Source organism: Rhinolophus hipposideros (assembly GCF_964194185.1).
Source record: "Rhinolophus hipposideros genome assembly, chromosome: 11".
Lineage (NCBI taxonomy): Eukaryota > Metazoa > Chordata > Mammalia > Chiroptera > Rhinolophidae > Rhinolophus > Rhinolophus hipposideros.
Genome location: NC_138057.1, coordinates 31,606,999 through 31,627,945, shown reverse-complemented (window position 1 = coordinate 31,627,945; position 20,947 = coordinate 31,606,999). Strand labels below are relative to the sequence as shown.

The window sequence follows — 20,947 nt, the reverse complement described above, 5'->3', positions numbered from 1 at the left end:
TACACGTTGGTAAAATCCTTCCAAAGTACAATCTTTACTCAGTGCTATATATTTAGAAAAACACATGACCATTAGTGAACTGAAAAAAAAAAAGGTGAAATGGATATGAACTCTACGTAGCACGCTGGCTTTTAACAGAAGCTTGAAGCACAGCTAGACTATTTTGACTGTTGTAAAATTTTTAAACTAACTTCCAAAATCACAATCTTGGATTACCAGTGTCTGGGAACATTTTCTTGTCAATGAAAAGACAATTTATAAACATGTTTTAGAATACAAATTTATTTTTGCTGTTAGTTGCAAGTATTACAACAGTTTAATCTGAGGTCTGTAATTGCCATGATTTGTTAATTAACATAGGTAAATTCTGTAACAAACTGAGTTTCCAAAATATTTTACTTTGTTGGAATGCCATTATAAATAGCTGTGGAAAAAGTAGCTATGGGGCTGGGGTTTAGAAATTTGAGACAGTATTTAATCTATTTCAAATGGAATTGAGAAAATTTCTGAATGGTACTAACTGCCAATTTCCATTTCTCACACCTCTGCTTACGATAGGTGTACCAAAATATGGTACTCCAGAAAATAGGATAATGGATTGAAGCACTGTTCTCATTAGCCTTTAATTACAGGCATAGTAGCTTCTAACTAAGGCATTCAACTTCATACATACTTCATGTAGCACATAAATCATAGTCGTAGGCATTACAGCATTATGGGTTTTTTTAGCAGGTTGTGCTCCCTCAGCTATGATAATCATCAGAACTGTCTATGACATTAACTCAGCGTAAAACAAGTTCTTGTTTTCTTTAATCAAAAAAATCATAATAATAGTGTAGGCATTTCCCAAAGTAATGGAAGTATGTGCAAAACTTTGGGTTGAGTGTTCTGGGAGTGAGGAGGGGACAGTCACAGGGAAGAAGAGACTTAAATTTCATAGCCATGTTCTTCTACCCGTTTGTGATTTCCATGTTTCCTAAGTGTCAAGAAGGCCAGTGTGGCTGCAATACCACAGCGGGAGGTAAAGGAGAGCATAAAACGAAACCAGCCTGTATACTGTTAACTGTTCTAAGCCAATTCAGAAGTCAGTCAATCATCAGGGCCGCGGAATGGAAAGTGACATGGAGTGCTCCCTGTGAACTACCAAAGACAAAGTGATATGCACAGTTCTAAAATCGCACTGTATTACAATACCTTAATACTAATGTGTGCCTGATAACCTAGTGATAATTCTTAAGTTTAGTAGTTCACATTTTCAGAAAGCACAAAATATTAAAATTCAAATAAGGCATTATAGAAAGTTGTGTACAGAATAGAATATTTACTGTAAACCTTTTTAAAAGACTTTTTGAAAGCTCAACACTGAATTTTAAAAAATCAAAAGAAAGGAATATACGTTCTTTTCCCACAAAATACATACCAACCATTTCTTGGCATTTGTATTTTAAGTGCCTAGAATCAAATGGGCCAGATTTCAAAGGCAGTTAACAGCTTTTACAAGGATTTGTTTCATTTGATTTCGCACCAAGCAAAGTAAGAGTAAATATGCCATTGAAGATATAGTCAGATTTCTCCACTTCACATTGCCCTACTTTCTACCAGGCCACAGTAGATAAGCATGCATCTGGTTTCCCCACTAAGGAATCAAATCATTCTGGTTTTAAAATGGCTGCTCAGGTTATAATCACCCAAAAGAGTTCTTTACTCTTAGGATAGCAGTAAATGCTAGCAGGTGTAAACTTTTTGATTAGGAATAAACTGTCAGCAAACACAATTTGTTTCCGGGTCCTTTTTAACCTGTCATATAAATCCTCTTCATTGCCAGATCTGTTTACTAATTATGATTGTTATATTTGTCAAGGGAATTTTTCCCAGGCAAACCTGATCTATTTCTACTTCCTAATGACAAAGCGTTCCTACTTTACCTAGTGTCATGGATTTTCTCTTCCTCTGTGTGTGTGTATATGTGTGTGTGTGTATGTGTGTGGTGTTTGTGTGTATGGGTGTGGGGTGTGTGTGTGTGTACTTTAATATGTTACTCATCAAGGCAGATCATACCTTTTGATCAAAAAGAGAAACTGGCAAGTAGATCCTAAAGCATATCCTTTAACCTGAGTAACATTTGAAAACATAGGTCTTTACATTTTCCTTTGAAAATACAACTTGGTGCTTTTGCAAGAACTTATAATGTCAATTTCTAACATATTCCTCAGTACACATCTATTTTCAAAAGAAAACAAATCATAGGAAATTAGTACTTTCCTATACGCTAATTGATACATTTTCATAGCAAATTGAAAATTGTGAGTAACCTGAAGGTATGTTAACAACAAAATATATATATATATGGCTAGTTTAGAAATTTCTTAGTGTAGAGGCAGCAGTGAATTTGCACCCTCAAACGAATCTTTAAATCCAGTTGCTTTTCCTCTGGAATTCTACAGACATAGTGTTTCACAAAACCGTGTACCACAGTGGTAAAGATGCTTTTTGGCATCAGTCTAAGCAAAAGCCTTTGATGAGATACTTTTCCCAAATGATTTGGAATTGTTTTTTACGTTTCCATAAAAATAAGGATACTTTATCAACCACTTACTCTTCTGAACAATTGGTCTTTTAATTATGCTCTACATGATTTTTCAAGTTTCATTAGACATCTCTGATATTTTTGAATTGTGCACGCATAGAACATAACTGGATAAAACATACTAGACGATTTCAAAAGATGAATCTTAGTATCTGACTCATTTGGCACATCCTTAATTTCCAGAATAAAATCAGGAGAAACGAAACGAATAAAATTTCCAAAGAAGTCATACAATTCAGAGTCTTAGGACACGGAGCTTCTAAATGCACAGCTGAGAACCTTCTGCTCATCTTACCGGTCACACACACTTCTCATGGAGTAACTGATGCTTTCTGGTTTACTTGTGGAACTTTCGTTTGCAGGAAAGCATATACATAGGGCCAGATCTTGTTAGTTTCTGTTCCAGAGAATGTTTCCAATACCCCTTTTTTCCTAAAGGTGACAAAACAAAAAACACAGGTCTGAGTCTTCCTAATAAGCTTTTTCAAAGTGATTCTTAAAAGGTGATAATGTGGACTTGGGAGACCTCAATTCAGTACAGGTCTGTGTGATCAAAAGAGAAAAGCGCTTGGCTGGCCGCTGGAAAACCTAGATTTTGGTTTCAGTTGTGCTCTCTGGGTTACCAAATGGTCATTTAAAAATGAATTGCAGCTCTCAATCATTAAGCATGTGCTAAGTGTTTTATATATAATCGTTTATTTAATCCTTTCTAAAGTTCAAGTTTCCTTACTATACCGATAAACCTTTGTATTAGAAATGTAAAGAAACAGATCCAATAATAAAACTTTTAATTAGAGATGTAAAGAAACAGCTCAAATAACTAAAGTTTCCAAACAGGGGGCCTGCTGGACACCAAGACAGCCCTTGGCTTTCTTTGTCCACCACCCATTTGCAAAACAGTTTTCTCATACTTGATTGTGCTTCCTTCTTTTCACCCAGGTTTATTTTTGCCCTCTGTGCTACTCTTCCAAATTTCAGGGAAAACGCGAATAAAAAGTATTGTTTTTATTGTGTTTCTCCACTTCTCCCCAGGCAGATTTGTCAGACTTGTCACCAGACTAGCAACTAACATATTTACTCCAGTTTTCTGGGGGTAGAATGGGGAGGAGAATCAGAATGCTTTTCAAACACACAGATTCCCTCCACAGATTCTGGTATTACTCTCGCTTACCATCCTCTTCCAACCCATTCGTACACCTTGGCTTAACTGCTGCATAAAAGCATGTGGGGACAGAGCCAGGAGTGCAGTTTCCAGGCTCTCGGCCTCACGTGGAAAGGTGCTCACTCGGGTAGTAAATGGCCATCAACTGTGATTGGATGGCCATCAGCTGTGGCTAGTTGGCCGTCAGCTGTAACCAGTGAGCCATTGGCCACTAATATAACTGCTGTGGCTACACTAACAGCAAATGGAGGCTAGGATAAAGATGGTGGTTGAGCTAGCAAGCGCGGATTGCAGTTAGCATGGCTTGTTGTAGCTAGCAAGTGAGGTGGGTTGGCAGAGAAGTGGACGGCAGGTTGCAGACAGTGTGGCTCCTGCTTCCTGTGTCCCCAACCCAGCTGCCAGCGAGAATATAGTGGTATGACTATCTATGGCTCCATGTGTGTTCCTTTTTGGCTTCACCATGTCCTATGTTCTTATGTGGGGAGCGGGACCAGAGATCCCGCATATCACCCTGCATGACAAATGGCACAGCGAGCAGGGTACGGTGTTAGCCAAAGCTCTCCGAAGGGGGAAGGGCGGTGGAGCAGTTTGTGCGTATGAAAGCTCAGTCTCAGGAAGACCAGCAGGAGCAGCTGCCGGAGAGCTGGACTCCCGTGGAGGGGTGGGAAGACGTGGATGGTTCCCCAACCAGCACAGACTGGAGAAAGCGCAGGTCGTTGCGGCCCTGTGGGCTGGGAAGTTCTAGCAGAGGCCCTCATCCCCAGGTTGGGGAGGGCTTGGAGCCCTTACCCGGCGGAGAGGGCACACATTGTGAGGCTAACGCACAGCCCTGGCGAATGACTATGGACTATGGGGAACTGCCTTCTATTCCTAATTTAATGGACCGCTTGACTGTTTGCTTGGGAACATACCACCATGTAGTGGAAGTGGCGGATGTTTGCTTTTGTGTCTGGACCGGCCGGGATCGAGAATATGTAAGCACCTTGACTGTGAGCCACTGTTGTTCCAGCACGGTACCCTGAGAGCCCTGGCTGAATCCAGGAAGTCTGGCTGTGCCCAGAAGTACTGGTGGTGCCCTGAGAAACTGGCTGTGTCCAGGATATTGCATTCACCTCCCGGCTCCTCGCATAGGGCCACTTGCGGAAGACGCTTGTCACGTAGATTGTGAGTCAATACCCTGTAGGGGTGGAGTGCGGGGACAGAGCTAGGAATGTAGTTTCCAGGCTCTCAGCGTCGCGTGGAAAGGTGCTAGGTCAGGTAGTAAATGGCCATCAGCTGTGGCTAGTTGGCCCTCGGCTGTAACCAGTGAGCCACTGGCCACTAATATAACTGCCGTGGCTACGCTAGCAGCAAATGGCGGCTAGCAAGACGATGGTGGCTGAGCTAGCAAGAGCAGCTTGCAGTTAGCATGGTGGCTTGCAGCTAGTAAGTAAGGTTGGTTGGCAGAGAGAGAGTGCATGGCAGGTTGCAGATAGTGTGGCTTCTGCTTCTTGTGTCTCCAACCCAGTCACCAGCGAGACTATAGTAGTATGACTCCCCCCTATCTATGGCTCCATGGGTGTTCTTTTTTGGCCTCACCGTATCCTGCGTTCTTTTGTGGGGAGCAAGACTAGAGACCCCTGCACGACACCCCGCATGCCAAAGCAACTGAGAAATTCTGATTTATTCTTTCGAATAACAGGATCCATCATGCCTCTGCAACCTTTTCACCAGATTTTCAGAGGTTTCACTGGGACAAAAGCATTCCTTTCTTGATACCTCATGAAATTTTGCCACAATTCAGACTAACTTAAGTAATTCCCACTGTTTCCTTGGTAGGAAGTATCTCCTAAGGAGAGACATGCAAATACAGTATTCTCTGCATATTAGAAGCCCTGCTGCTTCTAAACTCCCAGGCATCTTGTAATGCTTTCAAGAGAACAAGCTGCTTAACAGCTGTAAGCCTCTAGAAGAGCCACTTTAAAATCAAGCCAATGTCACAAGTAGGTTAATTACTGAGGGCCAAGCTGTAGCTTGGGCGAACATTTGTTATTTTAACTTCTGTGTAATAAAATGGAACCAGCTTCAACTATCAGTCCTCTAAAGAGTATCTCGTTGTTTGTAAACACAGACCTAATTACTCTATAAATGTCCCAAGTTGAAAGAGTTTTAAAAACAATACGACTGTCAACATTTTAAAACAACAATGCTGACTTTGTTGCAAATACAACTTAGAATTTTTGATTAAGTCCAGCCCTAGTTCTGTGTGCAGGAGTTTGGAAGGAAAAGTTTCAAACAATGGCCAAGAGGTAGCAAAAACCAGAAGCCAAGAAAGACTAGAGTATCTTCTTCTAAGATAGGAAACCCCGGTCATACACTTCGTCTCTGTAGCCTTCCCCAACTTCCCTTCCCATATTCTGACAGAATTAACCCCTGCTTCCACTGCATTCGGCAATTACCTTTATGAATAGCCTTGCAGTGTTATCAGCCCAACAATGTGTTCTCCCTTCTTCTGGTTACTTTTGAGTGAATAACAAGTCCCTTTAGAGGGGAAACTGGGTCCAGGAGATTCGGGTGGGACTGTGCCCACTTCCCAGCTTCAAGGATGAGCTAATCAGTGCCAACTGCAGGACTTCTGCTGTCAAAGAAGCTCTCTTTTCTGCTGAACTGGTGCGAGGTAAGCTGGAGTGTTGAGGGGCTCACACAGGAAGAGCCCACCTGAGATCGAAGCCGACACAGGTGGAATGACACAGGAATATGGAGCTGCTGACACTGATTGAACACCTAAATCCAGCATCCATCCACATTTGGACATTGTAGTTACATGACCAATAAATTTCCCTTTTGCTTGGCCTAGTGTGAATTAGGTTCCTGACTGATATAGTACATTTTGTGATTATAAATATAGTTTACTCAGTTCTCTACCCACAGATAGAAGGGGTGTTTCTTGGGGCTTGACAGGGACTGGGTCTAATTATTTATGTGGACCAAGAGCCTAGCACAGCGGCAACAGAGTACCCAACAGCTACCACTGACTTAATAGAGCCAGGGCTGTTGTGAGTCTTTACATGGATTCTCTCACTTAATTCCCTTAATAACCGTATGAACTAGGTACTACTTAATATTGCTCTGATTGTACAAATGAAAAATTTGTGCCACACAGTTTGAATACCTTGCCCAGGGCCACAGCACTGGTAATCTGCAAAGCCAGGCTCATTATACAAATCACAAAAATTATAGTAACAGCTACTGTAGAAAGTGAATGGCCAACTCCCTTATAATGTCATCCTCCAGAAATAACTATTAAAACAGTTTGCAGACTATTGCTTTAGATTTCACTACACATGTATCCTATTACAACAATAAGAATAATAACCGATCATTATAAAGGGTCAGAAACAATTAAAGTTACACATATTAACTCAATCTTTCAACCCTTTATTCACACCCTCATTTTATAGAGGAGAAAACAGGTTAAGGCCAAGTCCATAAATGGCGATCTGGGATTTGAACTTACGCAACCTGGCTGCAGGATCTCTGCGCTACCCCACAACACTGTGTTGTGTTGATGCTGAGTCATCCTTCAGTAAGTGAATGAATAAAAGGAAAGGGTTTGTGATCAATCCTCTGTGAGGCGAGGGAAAGGAAATTGGATTGTTTCTTCGTCTGAGTCAGATATTAATTCAGTATAGAGCCCTTATTTGTTGTGGAACATGAGTTCCCTGGGGAGCAGACAAAACTGTTAGAATAGAAGCTTTTGAAGACTACTAGCCAAATTAATGATCCGAGGATTGGTTGCCATGTGAGTCTTCTGTGCTATAGTGTCCTCTGTTGGCACAGGGAGTGGGTATTATTAGGTTTGCCTCCCTGGCATTCATTCCAGCCCTCCCCACGCCAGACAGCAGAGTTTGGGTGAGACTGACCCACTCCTAGCTTCAGGTGTGGACCAATGAGTGTAATCCCTGCCATCCCAGGGACTGGTTCCCGAATGGGCAGTAACCTATGCCTAAAACAGTGCAGGGCATTCCCTGACCTCAGTGGTTATTCGAGTGGGTTCAATCTGTGTGATACTTGGGGCTTTTGTTCACTGGGAGAAAGGTAACCCCTAAGCCTTTCATGAAAGGGGTGTTCCCGGCAACTGTCTGCAACTATGCAGGAAGCCTAAGGACAAAGACAATAAGAAGTTGAGAGAATGGCAAAACTCTAATTGAACCTAGAGGTGACTAAAGCCCAACCTATCTTCTGGACTTCCCTGTTAGACGCACTAATACATTTCCTTTATTATAAACCAATTTGCATTGGATCGTCGGGTGTTTTAGCATTTCAGCTGTAAGGCATGGATAATAGAAAACTGTCTTCATGCCTCATCATGGATAAGTTCTGAAAAGCAACAAACTCACCGGTAGTATTCTAGGACCGGCTCTGTTTGAGCCTCATAAGCTTTCAGCCTCTTGACAACCGTCTCTGGTCTATCATCCTCACGCTGAACGAGAGGCTCTCCAGTCAGATCATCGATGCCCTAAATGGGAGTCAGACCGGCTGGTATCAAACATCTTATTTTTGAAGGATATTTTGTATAAGCAGTTACATGATTTTTAAACAGGTATATTCTCTACACAAGCACCAAGCACACAAATGGCCGTTTAAGTAAACAGAATCAAATCGAAACCCAGACCTTGAAATACAGAGCCACGAGACCCCAGGATCATTTCCGCAGTGTCAGTCACCTGCTCCTTAGAGTAAAAGCTTTTCGTAGCAGCCCCTCTAAATAATTTCATATTGTGGACAAAACGGGGTTCTACGGAAAGTAACCTCACAGGGTGATCTGATCATAAATTCCTCACTGGGCCGGTCACGGTGGGTAGTCAAGCCACAGGCATATAACTTCTTCAGCAAAAGGTTTATCTTTGCCTTAAGCAAGCCTGGTCCATTGTTTCTGTGCATCTAGGGTAACACACCTTTGTAAAGCATCTTTTCAGACCCCTCAGAAACATAACCACCCCCAACGGAGCACAAAATCTTGTTAACTATCCTGTAATCTAATCCCCACCTTGCTCTCTCCCACCTTCATTTAATCTTCCTTATATTCCTTAATCAAAATGCATATAAGAAGCTATGAACCGCCATTCTAGGAAGCATTTTTCTCAGTTTGTTGAGATGTTATTTCCAGGCATATCCTCAGCTTGGCTCTAAATTTTTTTTAGTGATTCTCTACAGAACATTCTTATGTTGAATATATGTACTATATGTATATATGTATACAATATATGTACGATATATATGTATATATATATATATATATGTACGATATGTATATATCGTACATATATTAAAAAATTCGGCTATAAACTGGGACTCTCAACTGCAAGCCCTAAGTAAACCAAGGTATCACTAATCCCTATGGCCCCAACTCCTAACACACTCCATGGCACAGAGTAGGAAATCAATAAATGCTTCTGAAGGAATAACAAACCCCTGTGACTCCTGGAGACGCCTAGTTACAAGCTGAGTGGACTAGACAAGTCAATTGTACCAAGTAACCTGAGACTATACCCTCAGGAGTTTTGGTCAGGCAGGATTTTCAAGGTCATAAAACTTCTGTCTGTGAGGGCAAGAGGACTCGGAGAAGATGGTCTGCTCTGTGGAAGGCTGTGTCACACCACAACTACTCACCACAGTTTTGGGAGGGTTGAATTCGATGTTGTAAACTCGGCCACTGGATGGATGAATCCAACGAGCAGTAAGGCGCTGCTTAATGACCTCAAAGGGCACGCTCAAGTTAATCACTGTATCTATCTGATAAGCTCTGTCCAGGGCTTCTGCCTGGGGAAGTGTCCTTGGGAAACCTTTACAAAAAAAATTTTTTTTAAATAACAAGGAAAAGGAAGGGAGGAAGGGAGAAAGAGGGGGAAGAAGAGAATTAATTAATGTTGAGCACTATGAACAAAAGCAGTAACACCAGGCAGGCTGATCACAGCTGTAAGGCAACTATGATAGTTAATTTCATGTGTCATGACACATGAATGAAATTTCATGTGTCAACTTGACTGTGCCCAGATATTTGGTCAAACATTATTTTGGGTGTGTCTGTGTGAGAGTGTTTTGGAATGATTTTAACATTTAAATCAGTAGATTGAGTAACGCAGATTGCTCTCCCTAATGTAGGGAGGCCACATCTAATCCATTGGAGGCCTGAATAGAACAAAAGAGCTGATCCTCCCCAGAATAAAGAAGCTATTTCTCCTGCCTGACTACCTTGGGGCTGGGAGGTGGGCTTTTCCTGCCTTCAGACTCAAACTGAAACATCAGTTCTTCCTGGGTCTCGAGCCTATTGGCTTTCAGACTGGAAGTACACCATCCACTCTCCCGGATCTCCCCCTTACCAACCCACCCTGAAGATCCTGGGACCTGTCAGCCTCCATAAGCACGTGAGGAAAAAGCATATAGAATTTCTGAAATCAGAAAAAGCATATAGAATTACTGAAATTATTTTCTTTTTAAATAAGAATTTGAAATAGTCATTATTTTTAAGTGACTCAGTTTAAGTGCTGTAGAGGCTTTTGTAATCCTCTAAAATTGATGCCGCTGTCGCAACTCAATTTTATGCCGTACAATACACACCTCAATCTCTTTAGAAACTAGAAAGCAACCTATCCTCAAGGATTCCACTACACCTCTGCCTGGCAAAAGTTTACAGCTGATTGCAAGTTTTCTTCTAGCCCTCCTTTTTTCTTTTGTGGTGATTCTCTCTCCTCATAAAATATTCTCAAAGGAGGGGAGAGGAACTAAAGCCACATCTGAAGGGAGTTTAGAAATCATGCAGTGCACTTCCCTCTTTCCGTTTGGATCAAGAAGCAGGCCCAGAGAAGATGATTGGCTCAAGGTCTCAGGGTGGTTAGTGGCAGAACTCAGGCTCCCTGCCCACCATCCATGATGTCTGTCTCTAGCCATGAAATGCTCATTCTCCTGCCCACACTCATCATTTTAGGCAGCTGAAATGCTCACGACACTTCACTTACCATCCAAAAGCCAGTTATATTGGGTGAGATTTTTCAGCTCATGAAACGCCAGCCGAGTCATGACATCATCTGGGATGAGCTTCCCTTGTTCAATGAAAGTCTTGGCTAACACACCAATTTCTACAGCAGAATGAGGGGAAAAAAGCAAATCAGCAAGTACATTTGTTTTATCTCATCCCAGGTCCCTAGGAAACTGGTTGCCCAAAGATCTCTGGATAACACACTAATATGAAGATGTACATTATCAACTTTTGTGATAAAAACAGAGATTACAAAATAATCTATGCTTATTTCAAATTCTCCATCATGTAAAAATATATAAATATAAATACATAGATAAAAGAAATAATGGAAAGCTACAGACCAATGTGTATGTTAACAGCAGCCATCTCTGTGTGACAGAATTACGTGATTTTTAAAACATATTTGCACTTCTCTGTATTTTCCAAATTTTCTATCAGAAAAAGCATATAGAATTACTGAAATTATTTTCTTTTTAAATAAGAATTTGAAATAGTCATTATTTTTAAGTGACTCAGTTTAAGTGCTGTAGAGGCTTTTGTAATCCTCTAAAATTGATGCCGCTGTCACAACTCAATTTTTGACCAGATTAGCACTGTGACCATATTATATTTTCATTACTAAAACACCCTGGAAAAGAATTTATGAACAATTTAAAAATATTACCCACAACTATCTGTCATTCTTATGCAAGAGCATTTTAATTTCCTCATCATCTCTTACCAAATTATTTAAATACACTCAGAATTGTAATGCCATTGTAATCTGTGAATATGTAGTTTCGTGTTCTTTTCTCACTTAGCATTATTTTGTAAATACTTTTCACTGATGTTTATATAGTCATTTTTGATAACACTCCATCAACATATATCCAATTTGATATATAAAAATACACTATCACAGCAGTACTGTTAAACATTTACATTAGTATTGGTTTTTCCCAACTGCTGCTTTTAAAGACTTTAACACTCTTTCTTTTTTTTTTTCTTTCTGTTTCCTTTATTTATTTATGTCTTCTGTATTACTTCTGATGGATAAATTCCCAGGAGTCAGATTAAAGGGTCAAAGTATATGGCTGTTTTCAAAATTCTTGATATAAATTACTGTACTGACTTCAGAGTCTCAATTGTCAAATTCGTGAAACTTTAACTGCCTAAAAGCTGGCTGCCATTTGACAGGTGTACAGCCTCGGTTTACATATAAAGATATGTAATTCTATTCAATAAATGGTGCTGGGGAAACTGGACAGATACATGCAAAACAATGAAACTGGAACACCTTCTTATTCTATATACAAGAATAAATTCAAAACAGATTAAAGACTTAAATGTAAGACACAAAACCATAAAACTCCCAGAAGAAAACATTGGCCACAAACTCTTAGACATTTCTTATTAATATTTTAATAAGAGTAATGGATCTCCTCAGTCAAGAGAAACAAAAGAAAAAATAAACAAATGGGACTACATCAAAGTAAAAGTTTTTGCACAGCAAAGGAAACCATTAACAAAACAAAAAGACATTCTACTGAATAGGAGAAGATATTCGCCAATGATACATCTGAAAAGAGGTTAATATCCAAAATTTATTTAAAAACTCATACAACACCAAAAAAACAAACAATCCAATTAACAAGTGGGCAGAGGATATGAATAGACATTTCTCCAAAGAGGACATACAAATGGCCAACAGACATACGAAATGATGTATTACTAATTATCAGAGTATTACTAATTATCTGAGAAATGCAAATAAAAACCACAATGATATTATCTCACACCTATCAGAATGGCCATCGTCAATAAATCAACAAACAACAAGTGTTGGCGAGGATGTGGAGAAAGGGAATCCTTGTGCACTGCTGGTGGAATTGCAAACTGGAGCAGCCATTTTGGAAAATAGTATGGAGGCTCCTCCAAATATTAAAAATAAAACTACCTTATGACCCAGCAATTCCACTTCTGGGTATTTATCCAAAGAAATCCAAAACATTAACTCAAAAAGATATAAGCATCCCTATGTTCATGGCAGCACTATTTACAACAGCCAAGATATAGAAACAGCCAAAATGCCCATCAACAGATGATCGGATAAAGAAATTGTGGTACATATATACAATGGAATATTACTCTGCCATGAAAAAGAATTAAATCTAATCATTTGCAACAACATGGATGGACCTAGAGGGTATTATGCTAAGTGAAATAAGTCAGACAAGTACCATATGATCTCACTTATATGTGGAATCTAAAGAATAAAATATGCAAACAAACAAAACAGAAGTAGACTCATAGACACAAAGAACAAACTGATAGTTACTAGATGGGAAGGGAGTTGGGGGGCTGGGTGAGAAAGGTGAAGGGATTAAGAAGTACAAATTGGTGGTTACAAAATAGTCGCAGGAATGTAAAGTATGTATGGGGAATATAGTCAATAATATTGGAAAAACTGTATAGTGTCAGATGGGTACTAGACTTATTGGGCAGGATCACTTCATAAATTATATAAATGTCTAACCAACACACTGTATACGTGAAATTAATATAAAATAATATTGAACACCAACTATAAAAAACAGTCACAGGGATATAAAGTACATCATAGGGATGTACTTTATAGTCAACAATATTGTAATAACTATGTATAGTATCAGATGGGTAATAGACTTATTGGGTTAATCACTTTGTGAGGTATGTAAATGTCTGATCATTATGTTGTTTTGTACACCTGAAACTAATAAAAAATGTATATAAATAAAATTTTTAAAAACTATGTTGAAACAAAAAATTATCTATGAATGTTCATGGCAACTATATTCACAATAGACAAAAAATGGAAATGCTCAAATGTCTACCAAGTGATGAATGGATAAATAAAATGTGGTCTATCCATACAAAATTATATTTAGCCATAAAGTACTGATACATGTTACAGAAAAACAGAGAATGAGTTAAATGGTAGCTTGATACCCAGTCAAGGGCTTTAAAAAACAAAACACAAAACAAAAAAAAACCTTTCTCATAGTGGTTAACTCTGGGAGGTAGGAAGATGTGATTGGAAGGGGGTACAGAAGAGTGCCCCCAAAGTACTGGTTTTCTGCCTGGTAATGGGTAAATGGGTGTTCATTTTATTCTTCTTTTAACCATACATAGAAATTACAATACCTTCATGCATGGGACATTTCACAAGAATTATATTGAAAATAAAAACCTCCCTCGGCCATTGGTCTTCCCTCCAACTATCACCCAATGCTCTCCTCTTCAGTGAAGCACCTAGAAGGAGTTTCCACCCCAGGTCTGTATTCTTCCCCTTCCCACTCTGCTTCAGGATAAATCTCAACTCAAGAACTATATAAAGACCCTGGGTCTGGCCTCATCTACCTCTCCCTCACCTCCCTCCCCACCATTCCCACCCAACCCTCAAACCATGCCCCTGCCTGCTCCGCAGCAAGGAGCTCCTGGGTCCTCCTGGCCTTTGTACTCTGGGTCCTCCTGGCCTTTGCACAAGTCTGACTCCTCTCTGGCACCTGGTAAGTTCTTACTCATGTTTCAAGATACATCAGAAAGGGCCCCTCATGTTGAGGTGTCCTTCAATCTCCTAGGCAACCCAAAGTTCCTCCTTTGGACTTGCATGATGTCACAGACTTGTCTCTATTGGAGCACTTACTACACTGCTGAAACTATCTGTTTATGGGTTGCTATGGACTGAATTGTGTCCCCCACCCTAAAACCATACGTTGAAGCCCTAATACCCAATGTAGCTGTACTTATAGACAGGGCCTTTAAGGAGGCAATTAAGGTTAAATGAGTTCATAAAGGTGAGACTTTAATCTATTCTGACTGGTGTCTTTATAACAAGAGGAAGAGACACCATGAATGCATGCAGTGGAGGAAAGGCCACAGGAGGACAAAGTGAGAAGTTGTCCATTTGCAAGCCAGGAAGGACCACACCAGAAACCAACTCTGCCAGCACCTTAATCTTGGATTTCTAGCCTCCAGAACTATGAGAAAATAAATCTCTGTCGTTTAAGTCCCCTGGTCTATAGTATTCTGTTACAGCTGACAGAGCAGACTAATACACACAGCCATCTGGCCATCTGCTCCCCATGCCTATATTCCAATTGTGAGTACTTTTTGTCTCTGTATCTCCAGTACCTGGCACACATGAGGTGCCTGATGGAACCATGGATGGATGAATGTTTGGATGGATGGAGAAATGAGCTTGCTGGTCTCCCCTGGATTCTAGCCATGGAATTTTAAAAGACCTAACTTATTTTGCTAAAAAAAAAAAAAAAAAAAAAAAAATCTATCAAAAGCCTACCTCCTTTGAGACAGTATTTATTATCAGGTTCACCTTTTAAAAATGCTCTTTAAATTGTTTTTAAAAATTTGGTGCACCCATAAAATAACAGAAAAGTGGGAAACAACCCAAAGGTCCACAACGCATGAATGGATAAACAAAATGTAGTACATCCATTCAATGGAATATTATTCAGCCATAAAAAGCGATGAAGTACCAATACATACCACAACATGGGAGAGCCTCGAAAACATTATGCTAAGTGAAAAGTGCCAGACATAAAAGACCACATATTATATGATTCCATTTGCATGAAATGTTCAGAATAGGCAAATCAATAGAGACAGAAAGTAGATTAAGGTAGCCAGTGGGTCAGATGGGGTGGGGTGCAGTGGGAATGAGGGTGACTGCTAATGGACATGAGATTTCTTTTGAGGGTGATGAAAATGTTCTAAAATTGATTGTGATGATGGTTGCACAACTCTGAATATAGTAAATAAAGTTTACTGCATTATAAATCTTAAATGGATAAATTATGTAAGTAAATTATACTGCAATAAAGCTGTTAGAACAAAAGAACTGGGATAATCTTTATGAAAAGCAATACTGTTAAAGATACAGGACAGTGTGTACAGTTTGCTATCATTTGTGTAAAACGGAAAAAAAAACAGAAGGAAGAATGGGTAAACTGTTGTATGTGCTCTGGAAGGATCTTTTCATATGCAAGGATCCCTTTTTTATATTTTTTGAAATTCTAAATCATGTAAATGTATTGCCTATTAGAAATCAAATTTTTGCCATTATAAAAATAATTTGCTCTACTGTCAGTATCATTCTAATTAGGCAGACTTACAATGCACGGGTGTACATAATAAAAGTTTTGTTAGACATACAGAATCTTGGCTGCTAACAGAGACTTTGAAGATTATCTACTCCGCCATCTTACAGATGAAAACAAGTAAGATTCAAAAGGATTAGCCATCCAGTCCAGGGTTACTTTTTTGAGAAGCACCAAGCTGCAGTGCAGTTTCTCAAACTCTGGGCAATCACATGGCAACCTTACAATTTCTGCCACAGCTAAACTATTATTTACTATATACTTTTCTTTAACGTGACTCAGCTTTTTAATTTAATAAGCTATAATATTCATGCAATGAAAGGTTTGGTTTGCGAGTTGTTTTTCAAATACACTTTGACATCACATGAAATGTTTTTATTGGTTTTTAAATTTGAATTTTACTTTTACTTGAGACAAAATTTTGCCGACCTAAGATTATGTCATGAATCTCAAATTGGGAAATGCTACATAATGGAAAGAGTAATTTAATTAGCACACAAGGAGACCTGGGTTTCACCCTTGTTCTCCAGTAACTGCTATTTATTGTTTAGCAAGTTCTTTAATCTCTCCTGAATGTAATTTCCTCATCTTTAAATGAAAGGACTAATTAACGTCTAAGGTTCAAACTCCAGTTTCCTGACTCCAGGGTCCAGTGGTGGTCTATGGTTACTCTAGGTTTGCTGCCGTCAACAGGTTGCCCCCTGTTTTCAGTGCCTCTAATCACATCTGCTGGGATGATTTTAAACTTTTGCTATAAAAGACAGCCATAGGTTATAAAATACCGTGATGAAATGGTTGTTGGAGAGTAAATTGGTGCCATCCTTCTGTAACACTGTTTGATGGTACCATATTTATAGAGCTTCCACACCAGGAAATAAGCAAAGATGTTACCAAATGTTCATGCACAAAGACAGTCATACTAGTACTTATTATAGCAAAGAACGGTTAACAACATAAATGTCTGATAACAGGAAATGTTTAAATTAATAACTGTGCAATCTTGATGAAATGAAATATCATATAAAGACTTAACGATGTGTGAACATGCTGACAATAAGTGAAGAAAAAAGGTATCCAAACAATAATTTAGAACATAACAAAATTGCAGACACATAAATGCAACAGAGAAAAAAGAGAAAAAAGAATATAAGAAAAAGCAGCAAAAGGTTCATTATAATTGTCTTTAGATTTTAATTTTCTTTTTTTATATTCTCATGTTTTTCTTTCTTTATAATAAATATACTTTATTCTTAGTATCAAAAAAGATTAACCAGTAGTTTTTTAAAAAAACGATTACACCTCTTTTGGCTCTGATCCTATGAGAAACATCCATCCATTCACAAATATTTACTGAGAATATATTCTTAGTCCTGAGATACAGAACATCTGTAATAACAATTTCATGAAACCTCCCTAAACCACATTTTCTGTTTTGCTTGTTAAAAAATTGCCTGTAAAGACTCCAGAAAGAGCAGATGCCTGAGACAAGCTGAACATCTTCCCCCATGATCCTTTCCTCCCTATAGCCTCTCTTTTCATGTTGTGAAGCTTCAAAGAGGACAGCATGCATGTCATGGGATGTTAAAGACAAAGTGCATTGTTTCTAATTTTAAAGTACATTTTTAAAACAAGTTTACTTGTTGGTTTTAGATTAATTTTTTAATGTTTTGTGTTTTCAGAAAGTAAGGTATTCTTAACTCTTCGCTGATGGTGTTCTCTACCACAGAGTAATATATCACTGCTGAGTTGTTTTTCAGAGAATCACTTAAGAATTCTTTATTCCGATCCACTTTGGATTAACTAACCCCAACTGGGTGCAGTACTGGAGACTCTTTGTTGTTACGTAACTATTATACTTCAATATATTGCATCAACACTTAGCAAATGAGCCCAACAATTTAACCTTTTGAAGAAGTCTAATTAACTACAAAATACTTTACAATTTATTTTTAAAGACCAATGTCAGAAGAGAACAATAAAGGTAGTAATTCACCAAACCAGGTGCTCAACCAAAGAACTCCAAGAGACAAACTAAAAACACTGGAGTGATTCTTTTTTTCACTTAAATGTCACTGTTTTGAAACAAACAAAACCCTACCTATTAATAACGTATATGTCTATCAATAGGGAATCAGTTAAATAAATCATAGATTCAGCAAATAGATACGTACACAAACATTAAAAGAATGAAATGGATTTCTATGTTTTCATGTGGAAAGATATCCCAGATATAAAGTGAAAACACACTGGTGCAGAATACATTTACAGTATGATTACATATTATATAAAATAAAGCATATACATATCAGTAAAGCTTGTACAAAAATTTCTGAAAGGAAAACACATGACGCTGTTCCCCTCTGAAGAACGGGATTGAGTCAGGTCATGAGAGAGGGCTTTGCTTTTATTTTAAGTACTTCCGTCCTGTTTCCAATCCTTTTTTCATCTTGTGCAGGCACTACTGCTACAATTTTTCAAAAGGAGCTTCATAATGAGCTCTAGTTTGGAAAACAAAGGCCAACCCTTCAGAGAACAAGGAAAAACCTCACCCTGATACTCACTTTTGGAAAACAGCTTTCTTAAGATGTAATTTACATAACATAAAATCGACCCATTGTAAAGTGTACAGTTTGTTGACTGGATTGTGTGCTGAGCTGTAAGAATTTATTTGGCATGAGGAACAAAACGATCTTTCAGATAACCACGCGCACGAACAGCCTTCGAGTCTAAGAAGTCTCGGGGGGTCTCCAAGATCTCAGCCAACTGTGTGACTGCAACACGAGTAAATACTGCTCGGCCTTCAGGTTACCGGGGGAAAGGTCGGAACTAGAAAATCCCATAGAGATTAACAAAAAAAAAAAAAAAAAAAAGCGGGGTAGGAAGAAAAAAACATAAGAAGGAAACAATTCTCCAGGCGCAAAGGCACATGGAGAATAAGCCACAGCTCGATGAATCCTACGAACAGCTGCGACGGGGGCTGGACATGCCTCTCAAAGCCAAGCGATGTCCTTTCATCTTTGAACTTCGAACGTGTCCTAACTTCCCAGTTCCTTCCCCCGATAACTCGCCCGAAGCTGTCCACGGAGGTCAGAGGTTTCGGTGAGCAGGCAGCCGCTTAGCAGCCCGGGGGCTCGGCCCTGGGCAGCCGGAAGCAGATGCTGCACCCACGTCCCAGGACCCGCATCCCGGGGACGCGAATTCCCCGCCCCGGCCCCTCGGTCCGCAGAGCTCTGCACGCGCTGCAGCCCAAGCTCCCACCTGTGCCCCGAAGTATGTTGTTTCGGAGCAGATCCCCGCTGGAGAGGTGCTTCAGCTCGAAGTGTTTGGTGATGCGCGACGACACGGTGCCCTTGCCGGAGCCCGGTGCCCCCATGATCACGGCGCGCAGTAGCCGCCCGGACGCCCCCATGGCCGCAGGGAGAGGCCGCCGGGCGCGGGCAGTGGGGCTTCGGCCGGGCTGCGCGCTCACCGCGCTCCGCGGCCCCGGTCCGCCGGCTGCCAACGCTGCGAGCTGGCGGCAGCCGCAGCGCCCCAGCGCTCCCGGAAGTGAGGCGACGGCCACCGGGGCCGCCCCTCCCGCGCCTGGCCCGGCGGCAGCGCCCGCCCCTCGGTTCCCGGAGCGCTTCTTCCCACCGCTCGCCGCGCCCCCTCGCTGTGCCCTGCGTGCCCGTGGGCCGCCCTGCGTGCCCGTGGGCCGCCCCGCGGCGCCTCCTTCCCACCCACCTGCTCTGGCCAGCCCCCTTCAGCCGGTGGCACCGCCGCACCCCCTTTGCTCTCCGCCGCCTGAGGCCCCCCGAGGCCTCCTCGGCGACCCCTGGTTGCCCCCGCCTCCTTTCTCAGACTGGGCCCCGCGGTCTGTCACTGTCCCGTCCCGTCCCGTCCGTGCCAGGTGCTGTCCTGCCCAGTCGCAGCGGAATAGACCCGGCACCCTCCGTGCCCCTCCCAGCCTCTGTGCCCCCCTCGCCATCACCAGTGCCCCTCCGTTCTCCAGAGGCACCAGACTGCCCCCTCGTCCGCACCCTACCCGCACTTTGCTTCGCTCCCCTCCTCCTCCCCTCCTCGGCTGCTGAGTGGCTTTCAAAGGACCTCCTCCTCCTCTCTTGCTTTCGTGCTGTTTTGTAAGGTACGTTTTTCTGTGTAGAATCACAGTAGGTGAAAATGAGTGGAGAGGGCCTTCCTCCTCATTTCGCCGGAGGGAAACCCAGTGGAAATTAAGTCACGTTAAGTCACTTTAAGTCACTTGTCTATAGTGGGATGCCTTCAACAGAAGTCACACTTTCACAGCTTCAGATTCAAAAGTAGCTGTTACTCTGCGGAGCCTAAAAGTACAGGCGCCTCCTCAGGTTCCATTAGTTGCCTTCCCCGGAGAATTGATTGCATCAATGTTTGTTCAGTGCTTACTATGTGCCAGATATTGCTCTAAGGGGCCTTGAAAATGTTGCAGTAAACAAGACAAAATTTCTACCCCTGGGAGTTTAAAGTCAAGTGGTAGAGGCAGATCATAACAAGGAAAAGAATAAAATGAGCAAGATGAGATAGTCCTATGAACAAGAGAGAATCTGTGCAAGTGTGGAGGGAGGCTGTTTTACATCTCATGATCAGTAAGGCCTTGAAGAACTGGCATTTGCTCTGAGTACTGAATTAGAAGATAGAAGGAGACCAACACAGGTAAGGAGAGTAGGCCCTAAAGCTGAAAGTTTGGCATGTTCCAGGAATAGAAACACAAGACAAATAATGTGTACAATGCCAGCTACAGGGTAATTGTTCAATAAAGGTTAATCATTATTATTATAATTTTTTTGTGCTAGGACACTATGCTTAGGCAGAAAGAAGGCTCTGAAAATAAACACAGTGCCATTCTCCTCAGCGATTGCCAAATGAGTAGCCTAAAACTGCTTTCGATTTCAAAGACAGAAATTATTTCAGAGAGGAATGGTAAAGAAAAGCTTGCTCCCTGATGAATCTTAGCTGGGTGAATGGATTTCATAGGTAGATGGTGCAGTACTTAGAAAGAAATTCAATAGCTCATACATATTCATTAC

General features: G+C 40.8%; 2 protein-coding genes across 2 annotated transcripts in view; one reads left to right on the top strand and one right to left on the bottom strand.

Moving 5' to 3' along the window:
• Positions 1-260: 260 nt before the first annotated feature.
• Positions 261-19,555, bottom strand: AK3 (adenylate kinase 3). The gene is made up of 5 exons (XM_081067174.1): positions 19,164-19,555; positions 10,748-10,867; positions 9,402-9,574; positions 8,129-8,247; positions 261-3,019 (listed from the first exon to the last, which is right to left on the bottom strand). Exons 1-5 carry the CDS (start codon positions 19,312-19,314, stop codon positions 2,899-2,901), a joined length of 684 nt encoding a protein of 227 aa, XP_080923300.1. The 5' UTR covers positions 19,315-19,555; the 3' UTR covers positions 261-2,898.
• Positions 19,515-20,947, top strand: part of RCL1 (RNA terminal phosphate cyclase like 1) — a 170,847-nt gene continuing 169,414 nt past the window's right edge. The window contains exon 1 of the mRNA XM_081067172.1: positions 19,515-20,028. The gene's annotated coding sequence lies outside the window, so the exon portion shown is untranslated. The remainder of the gene's footprint in view (positions 20,029-20,947) is intronic.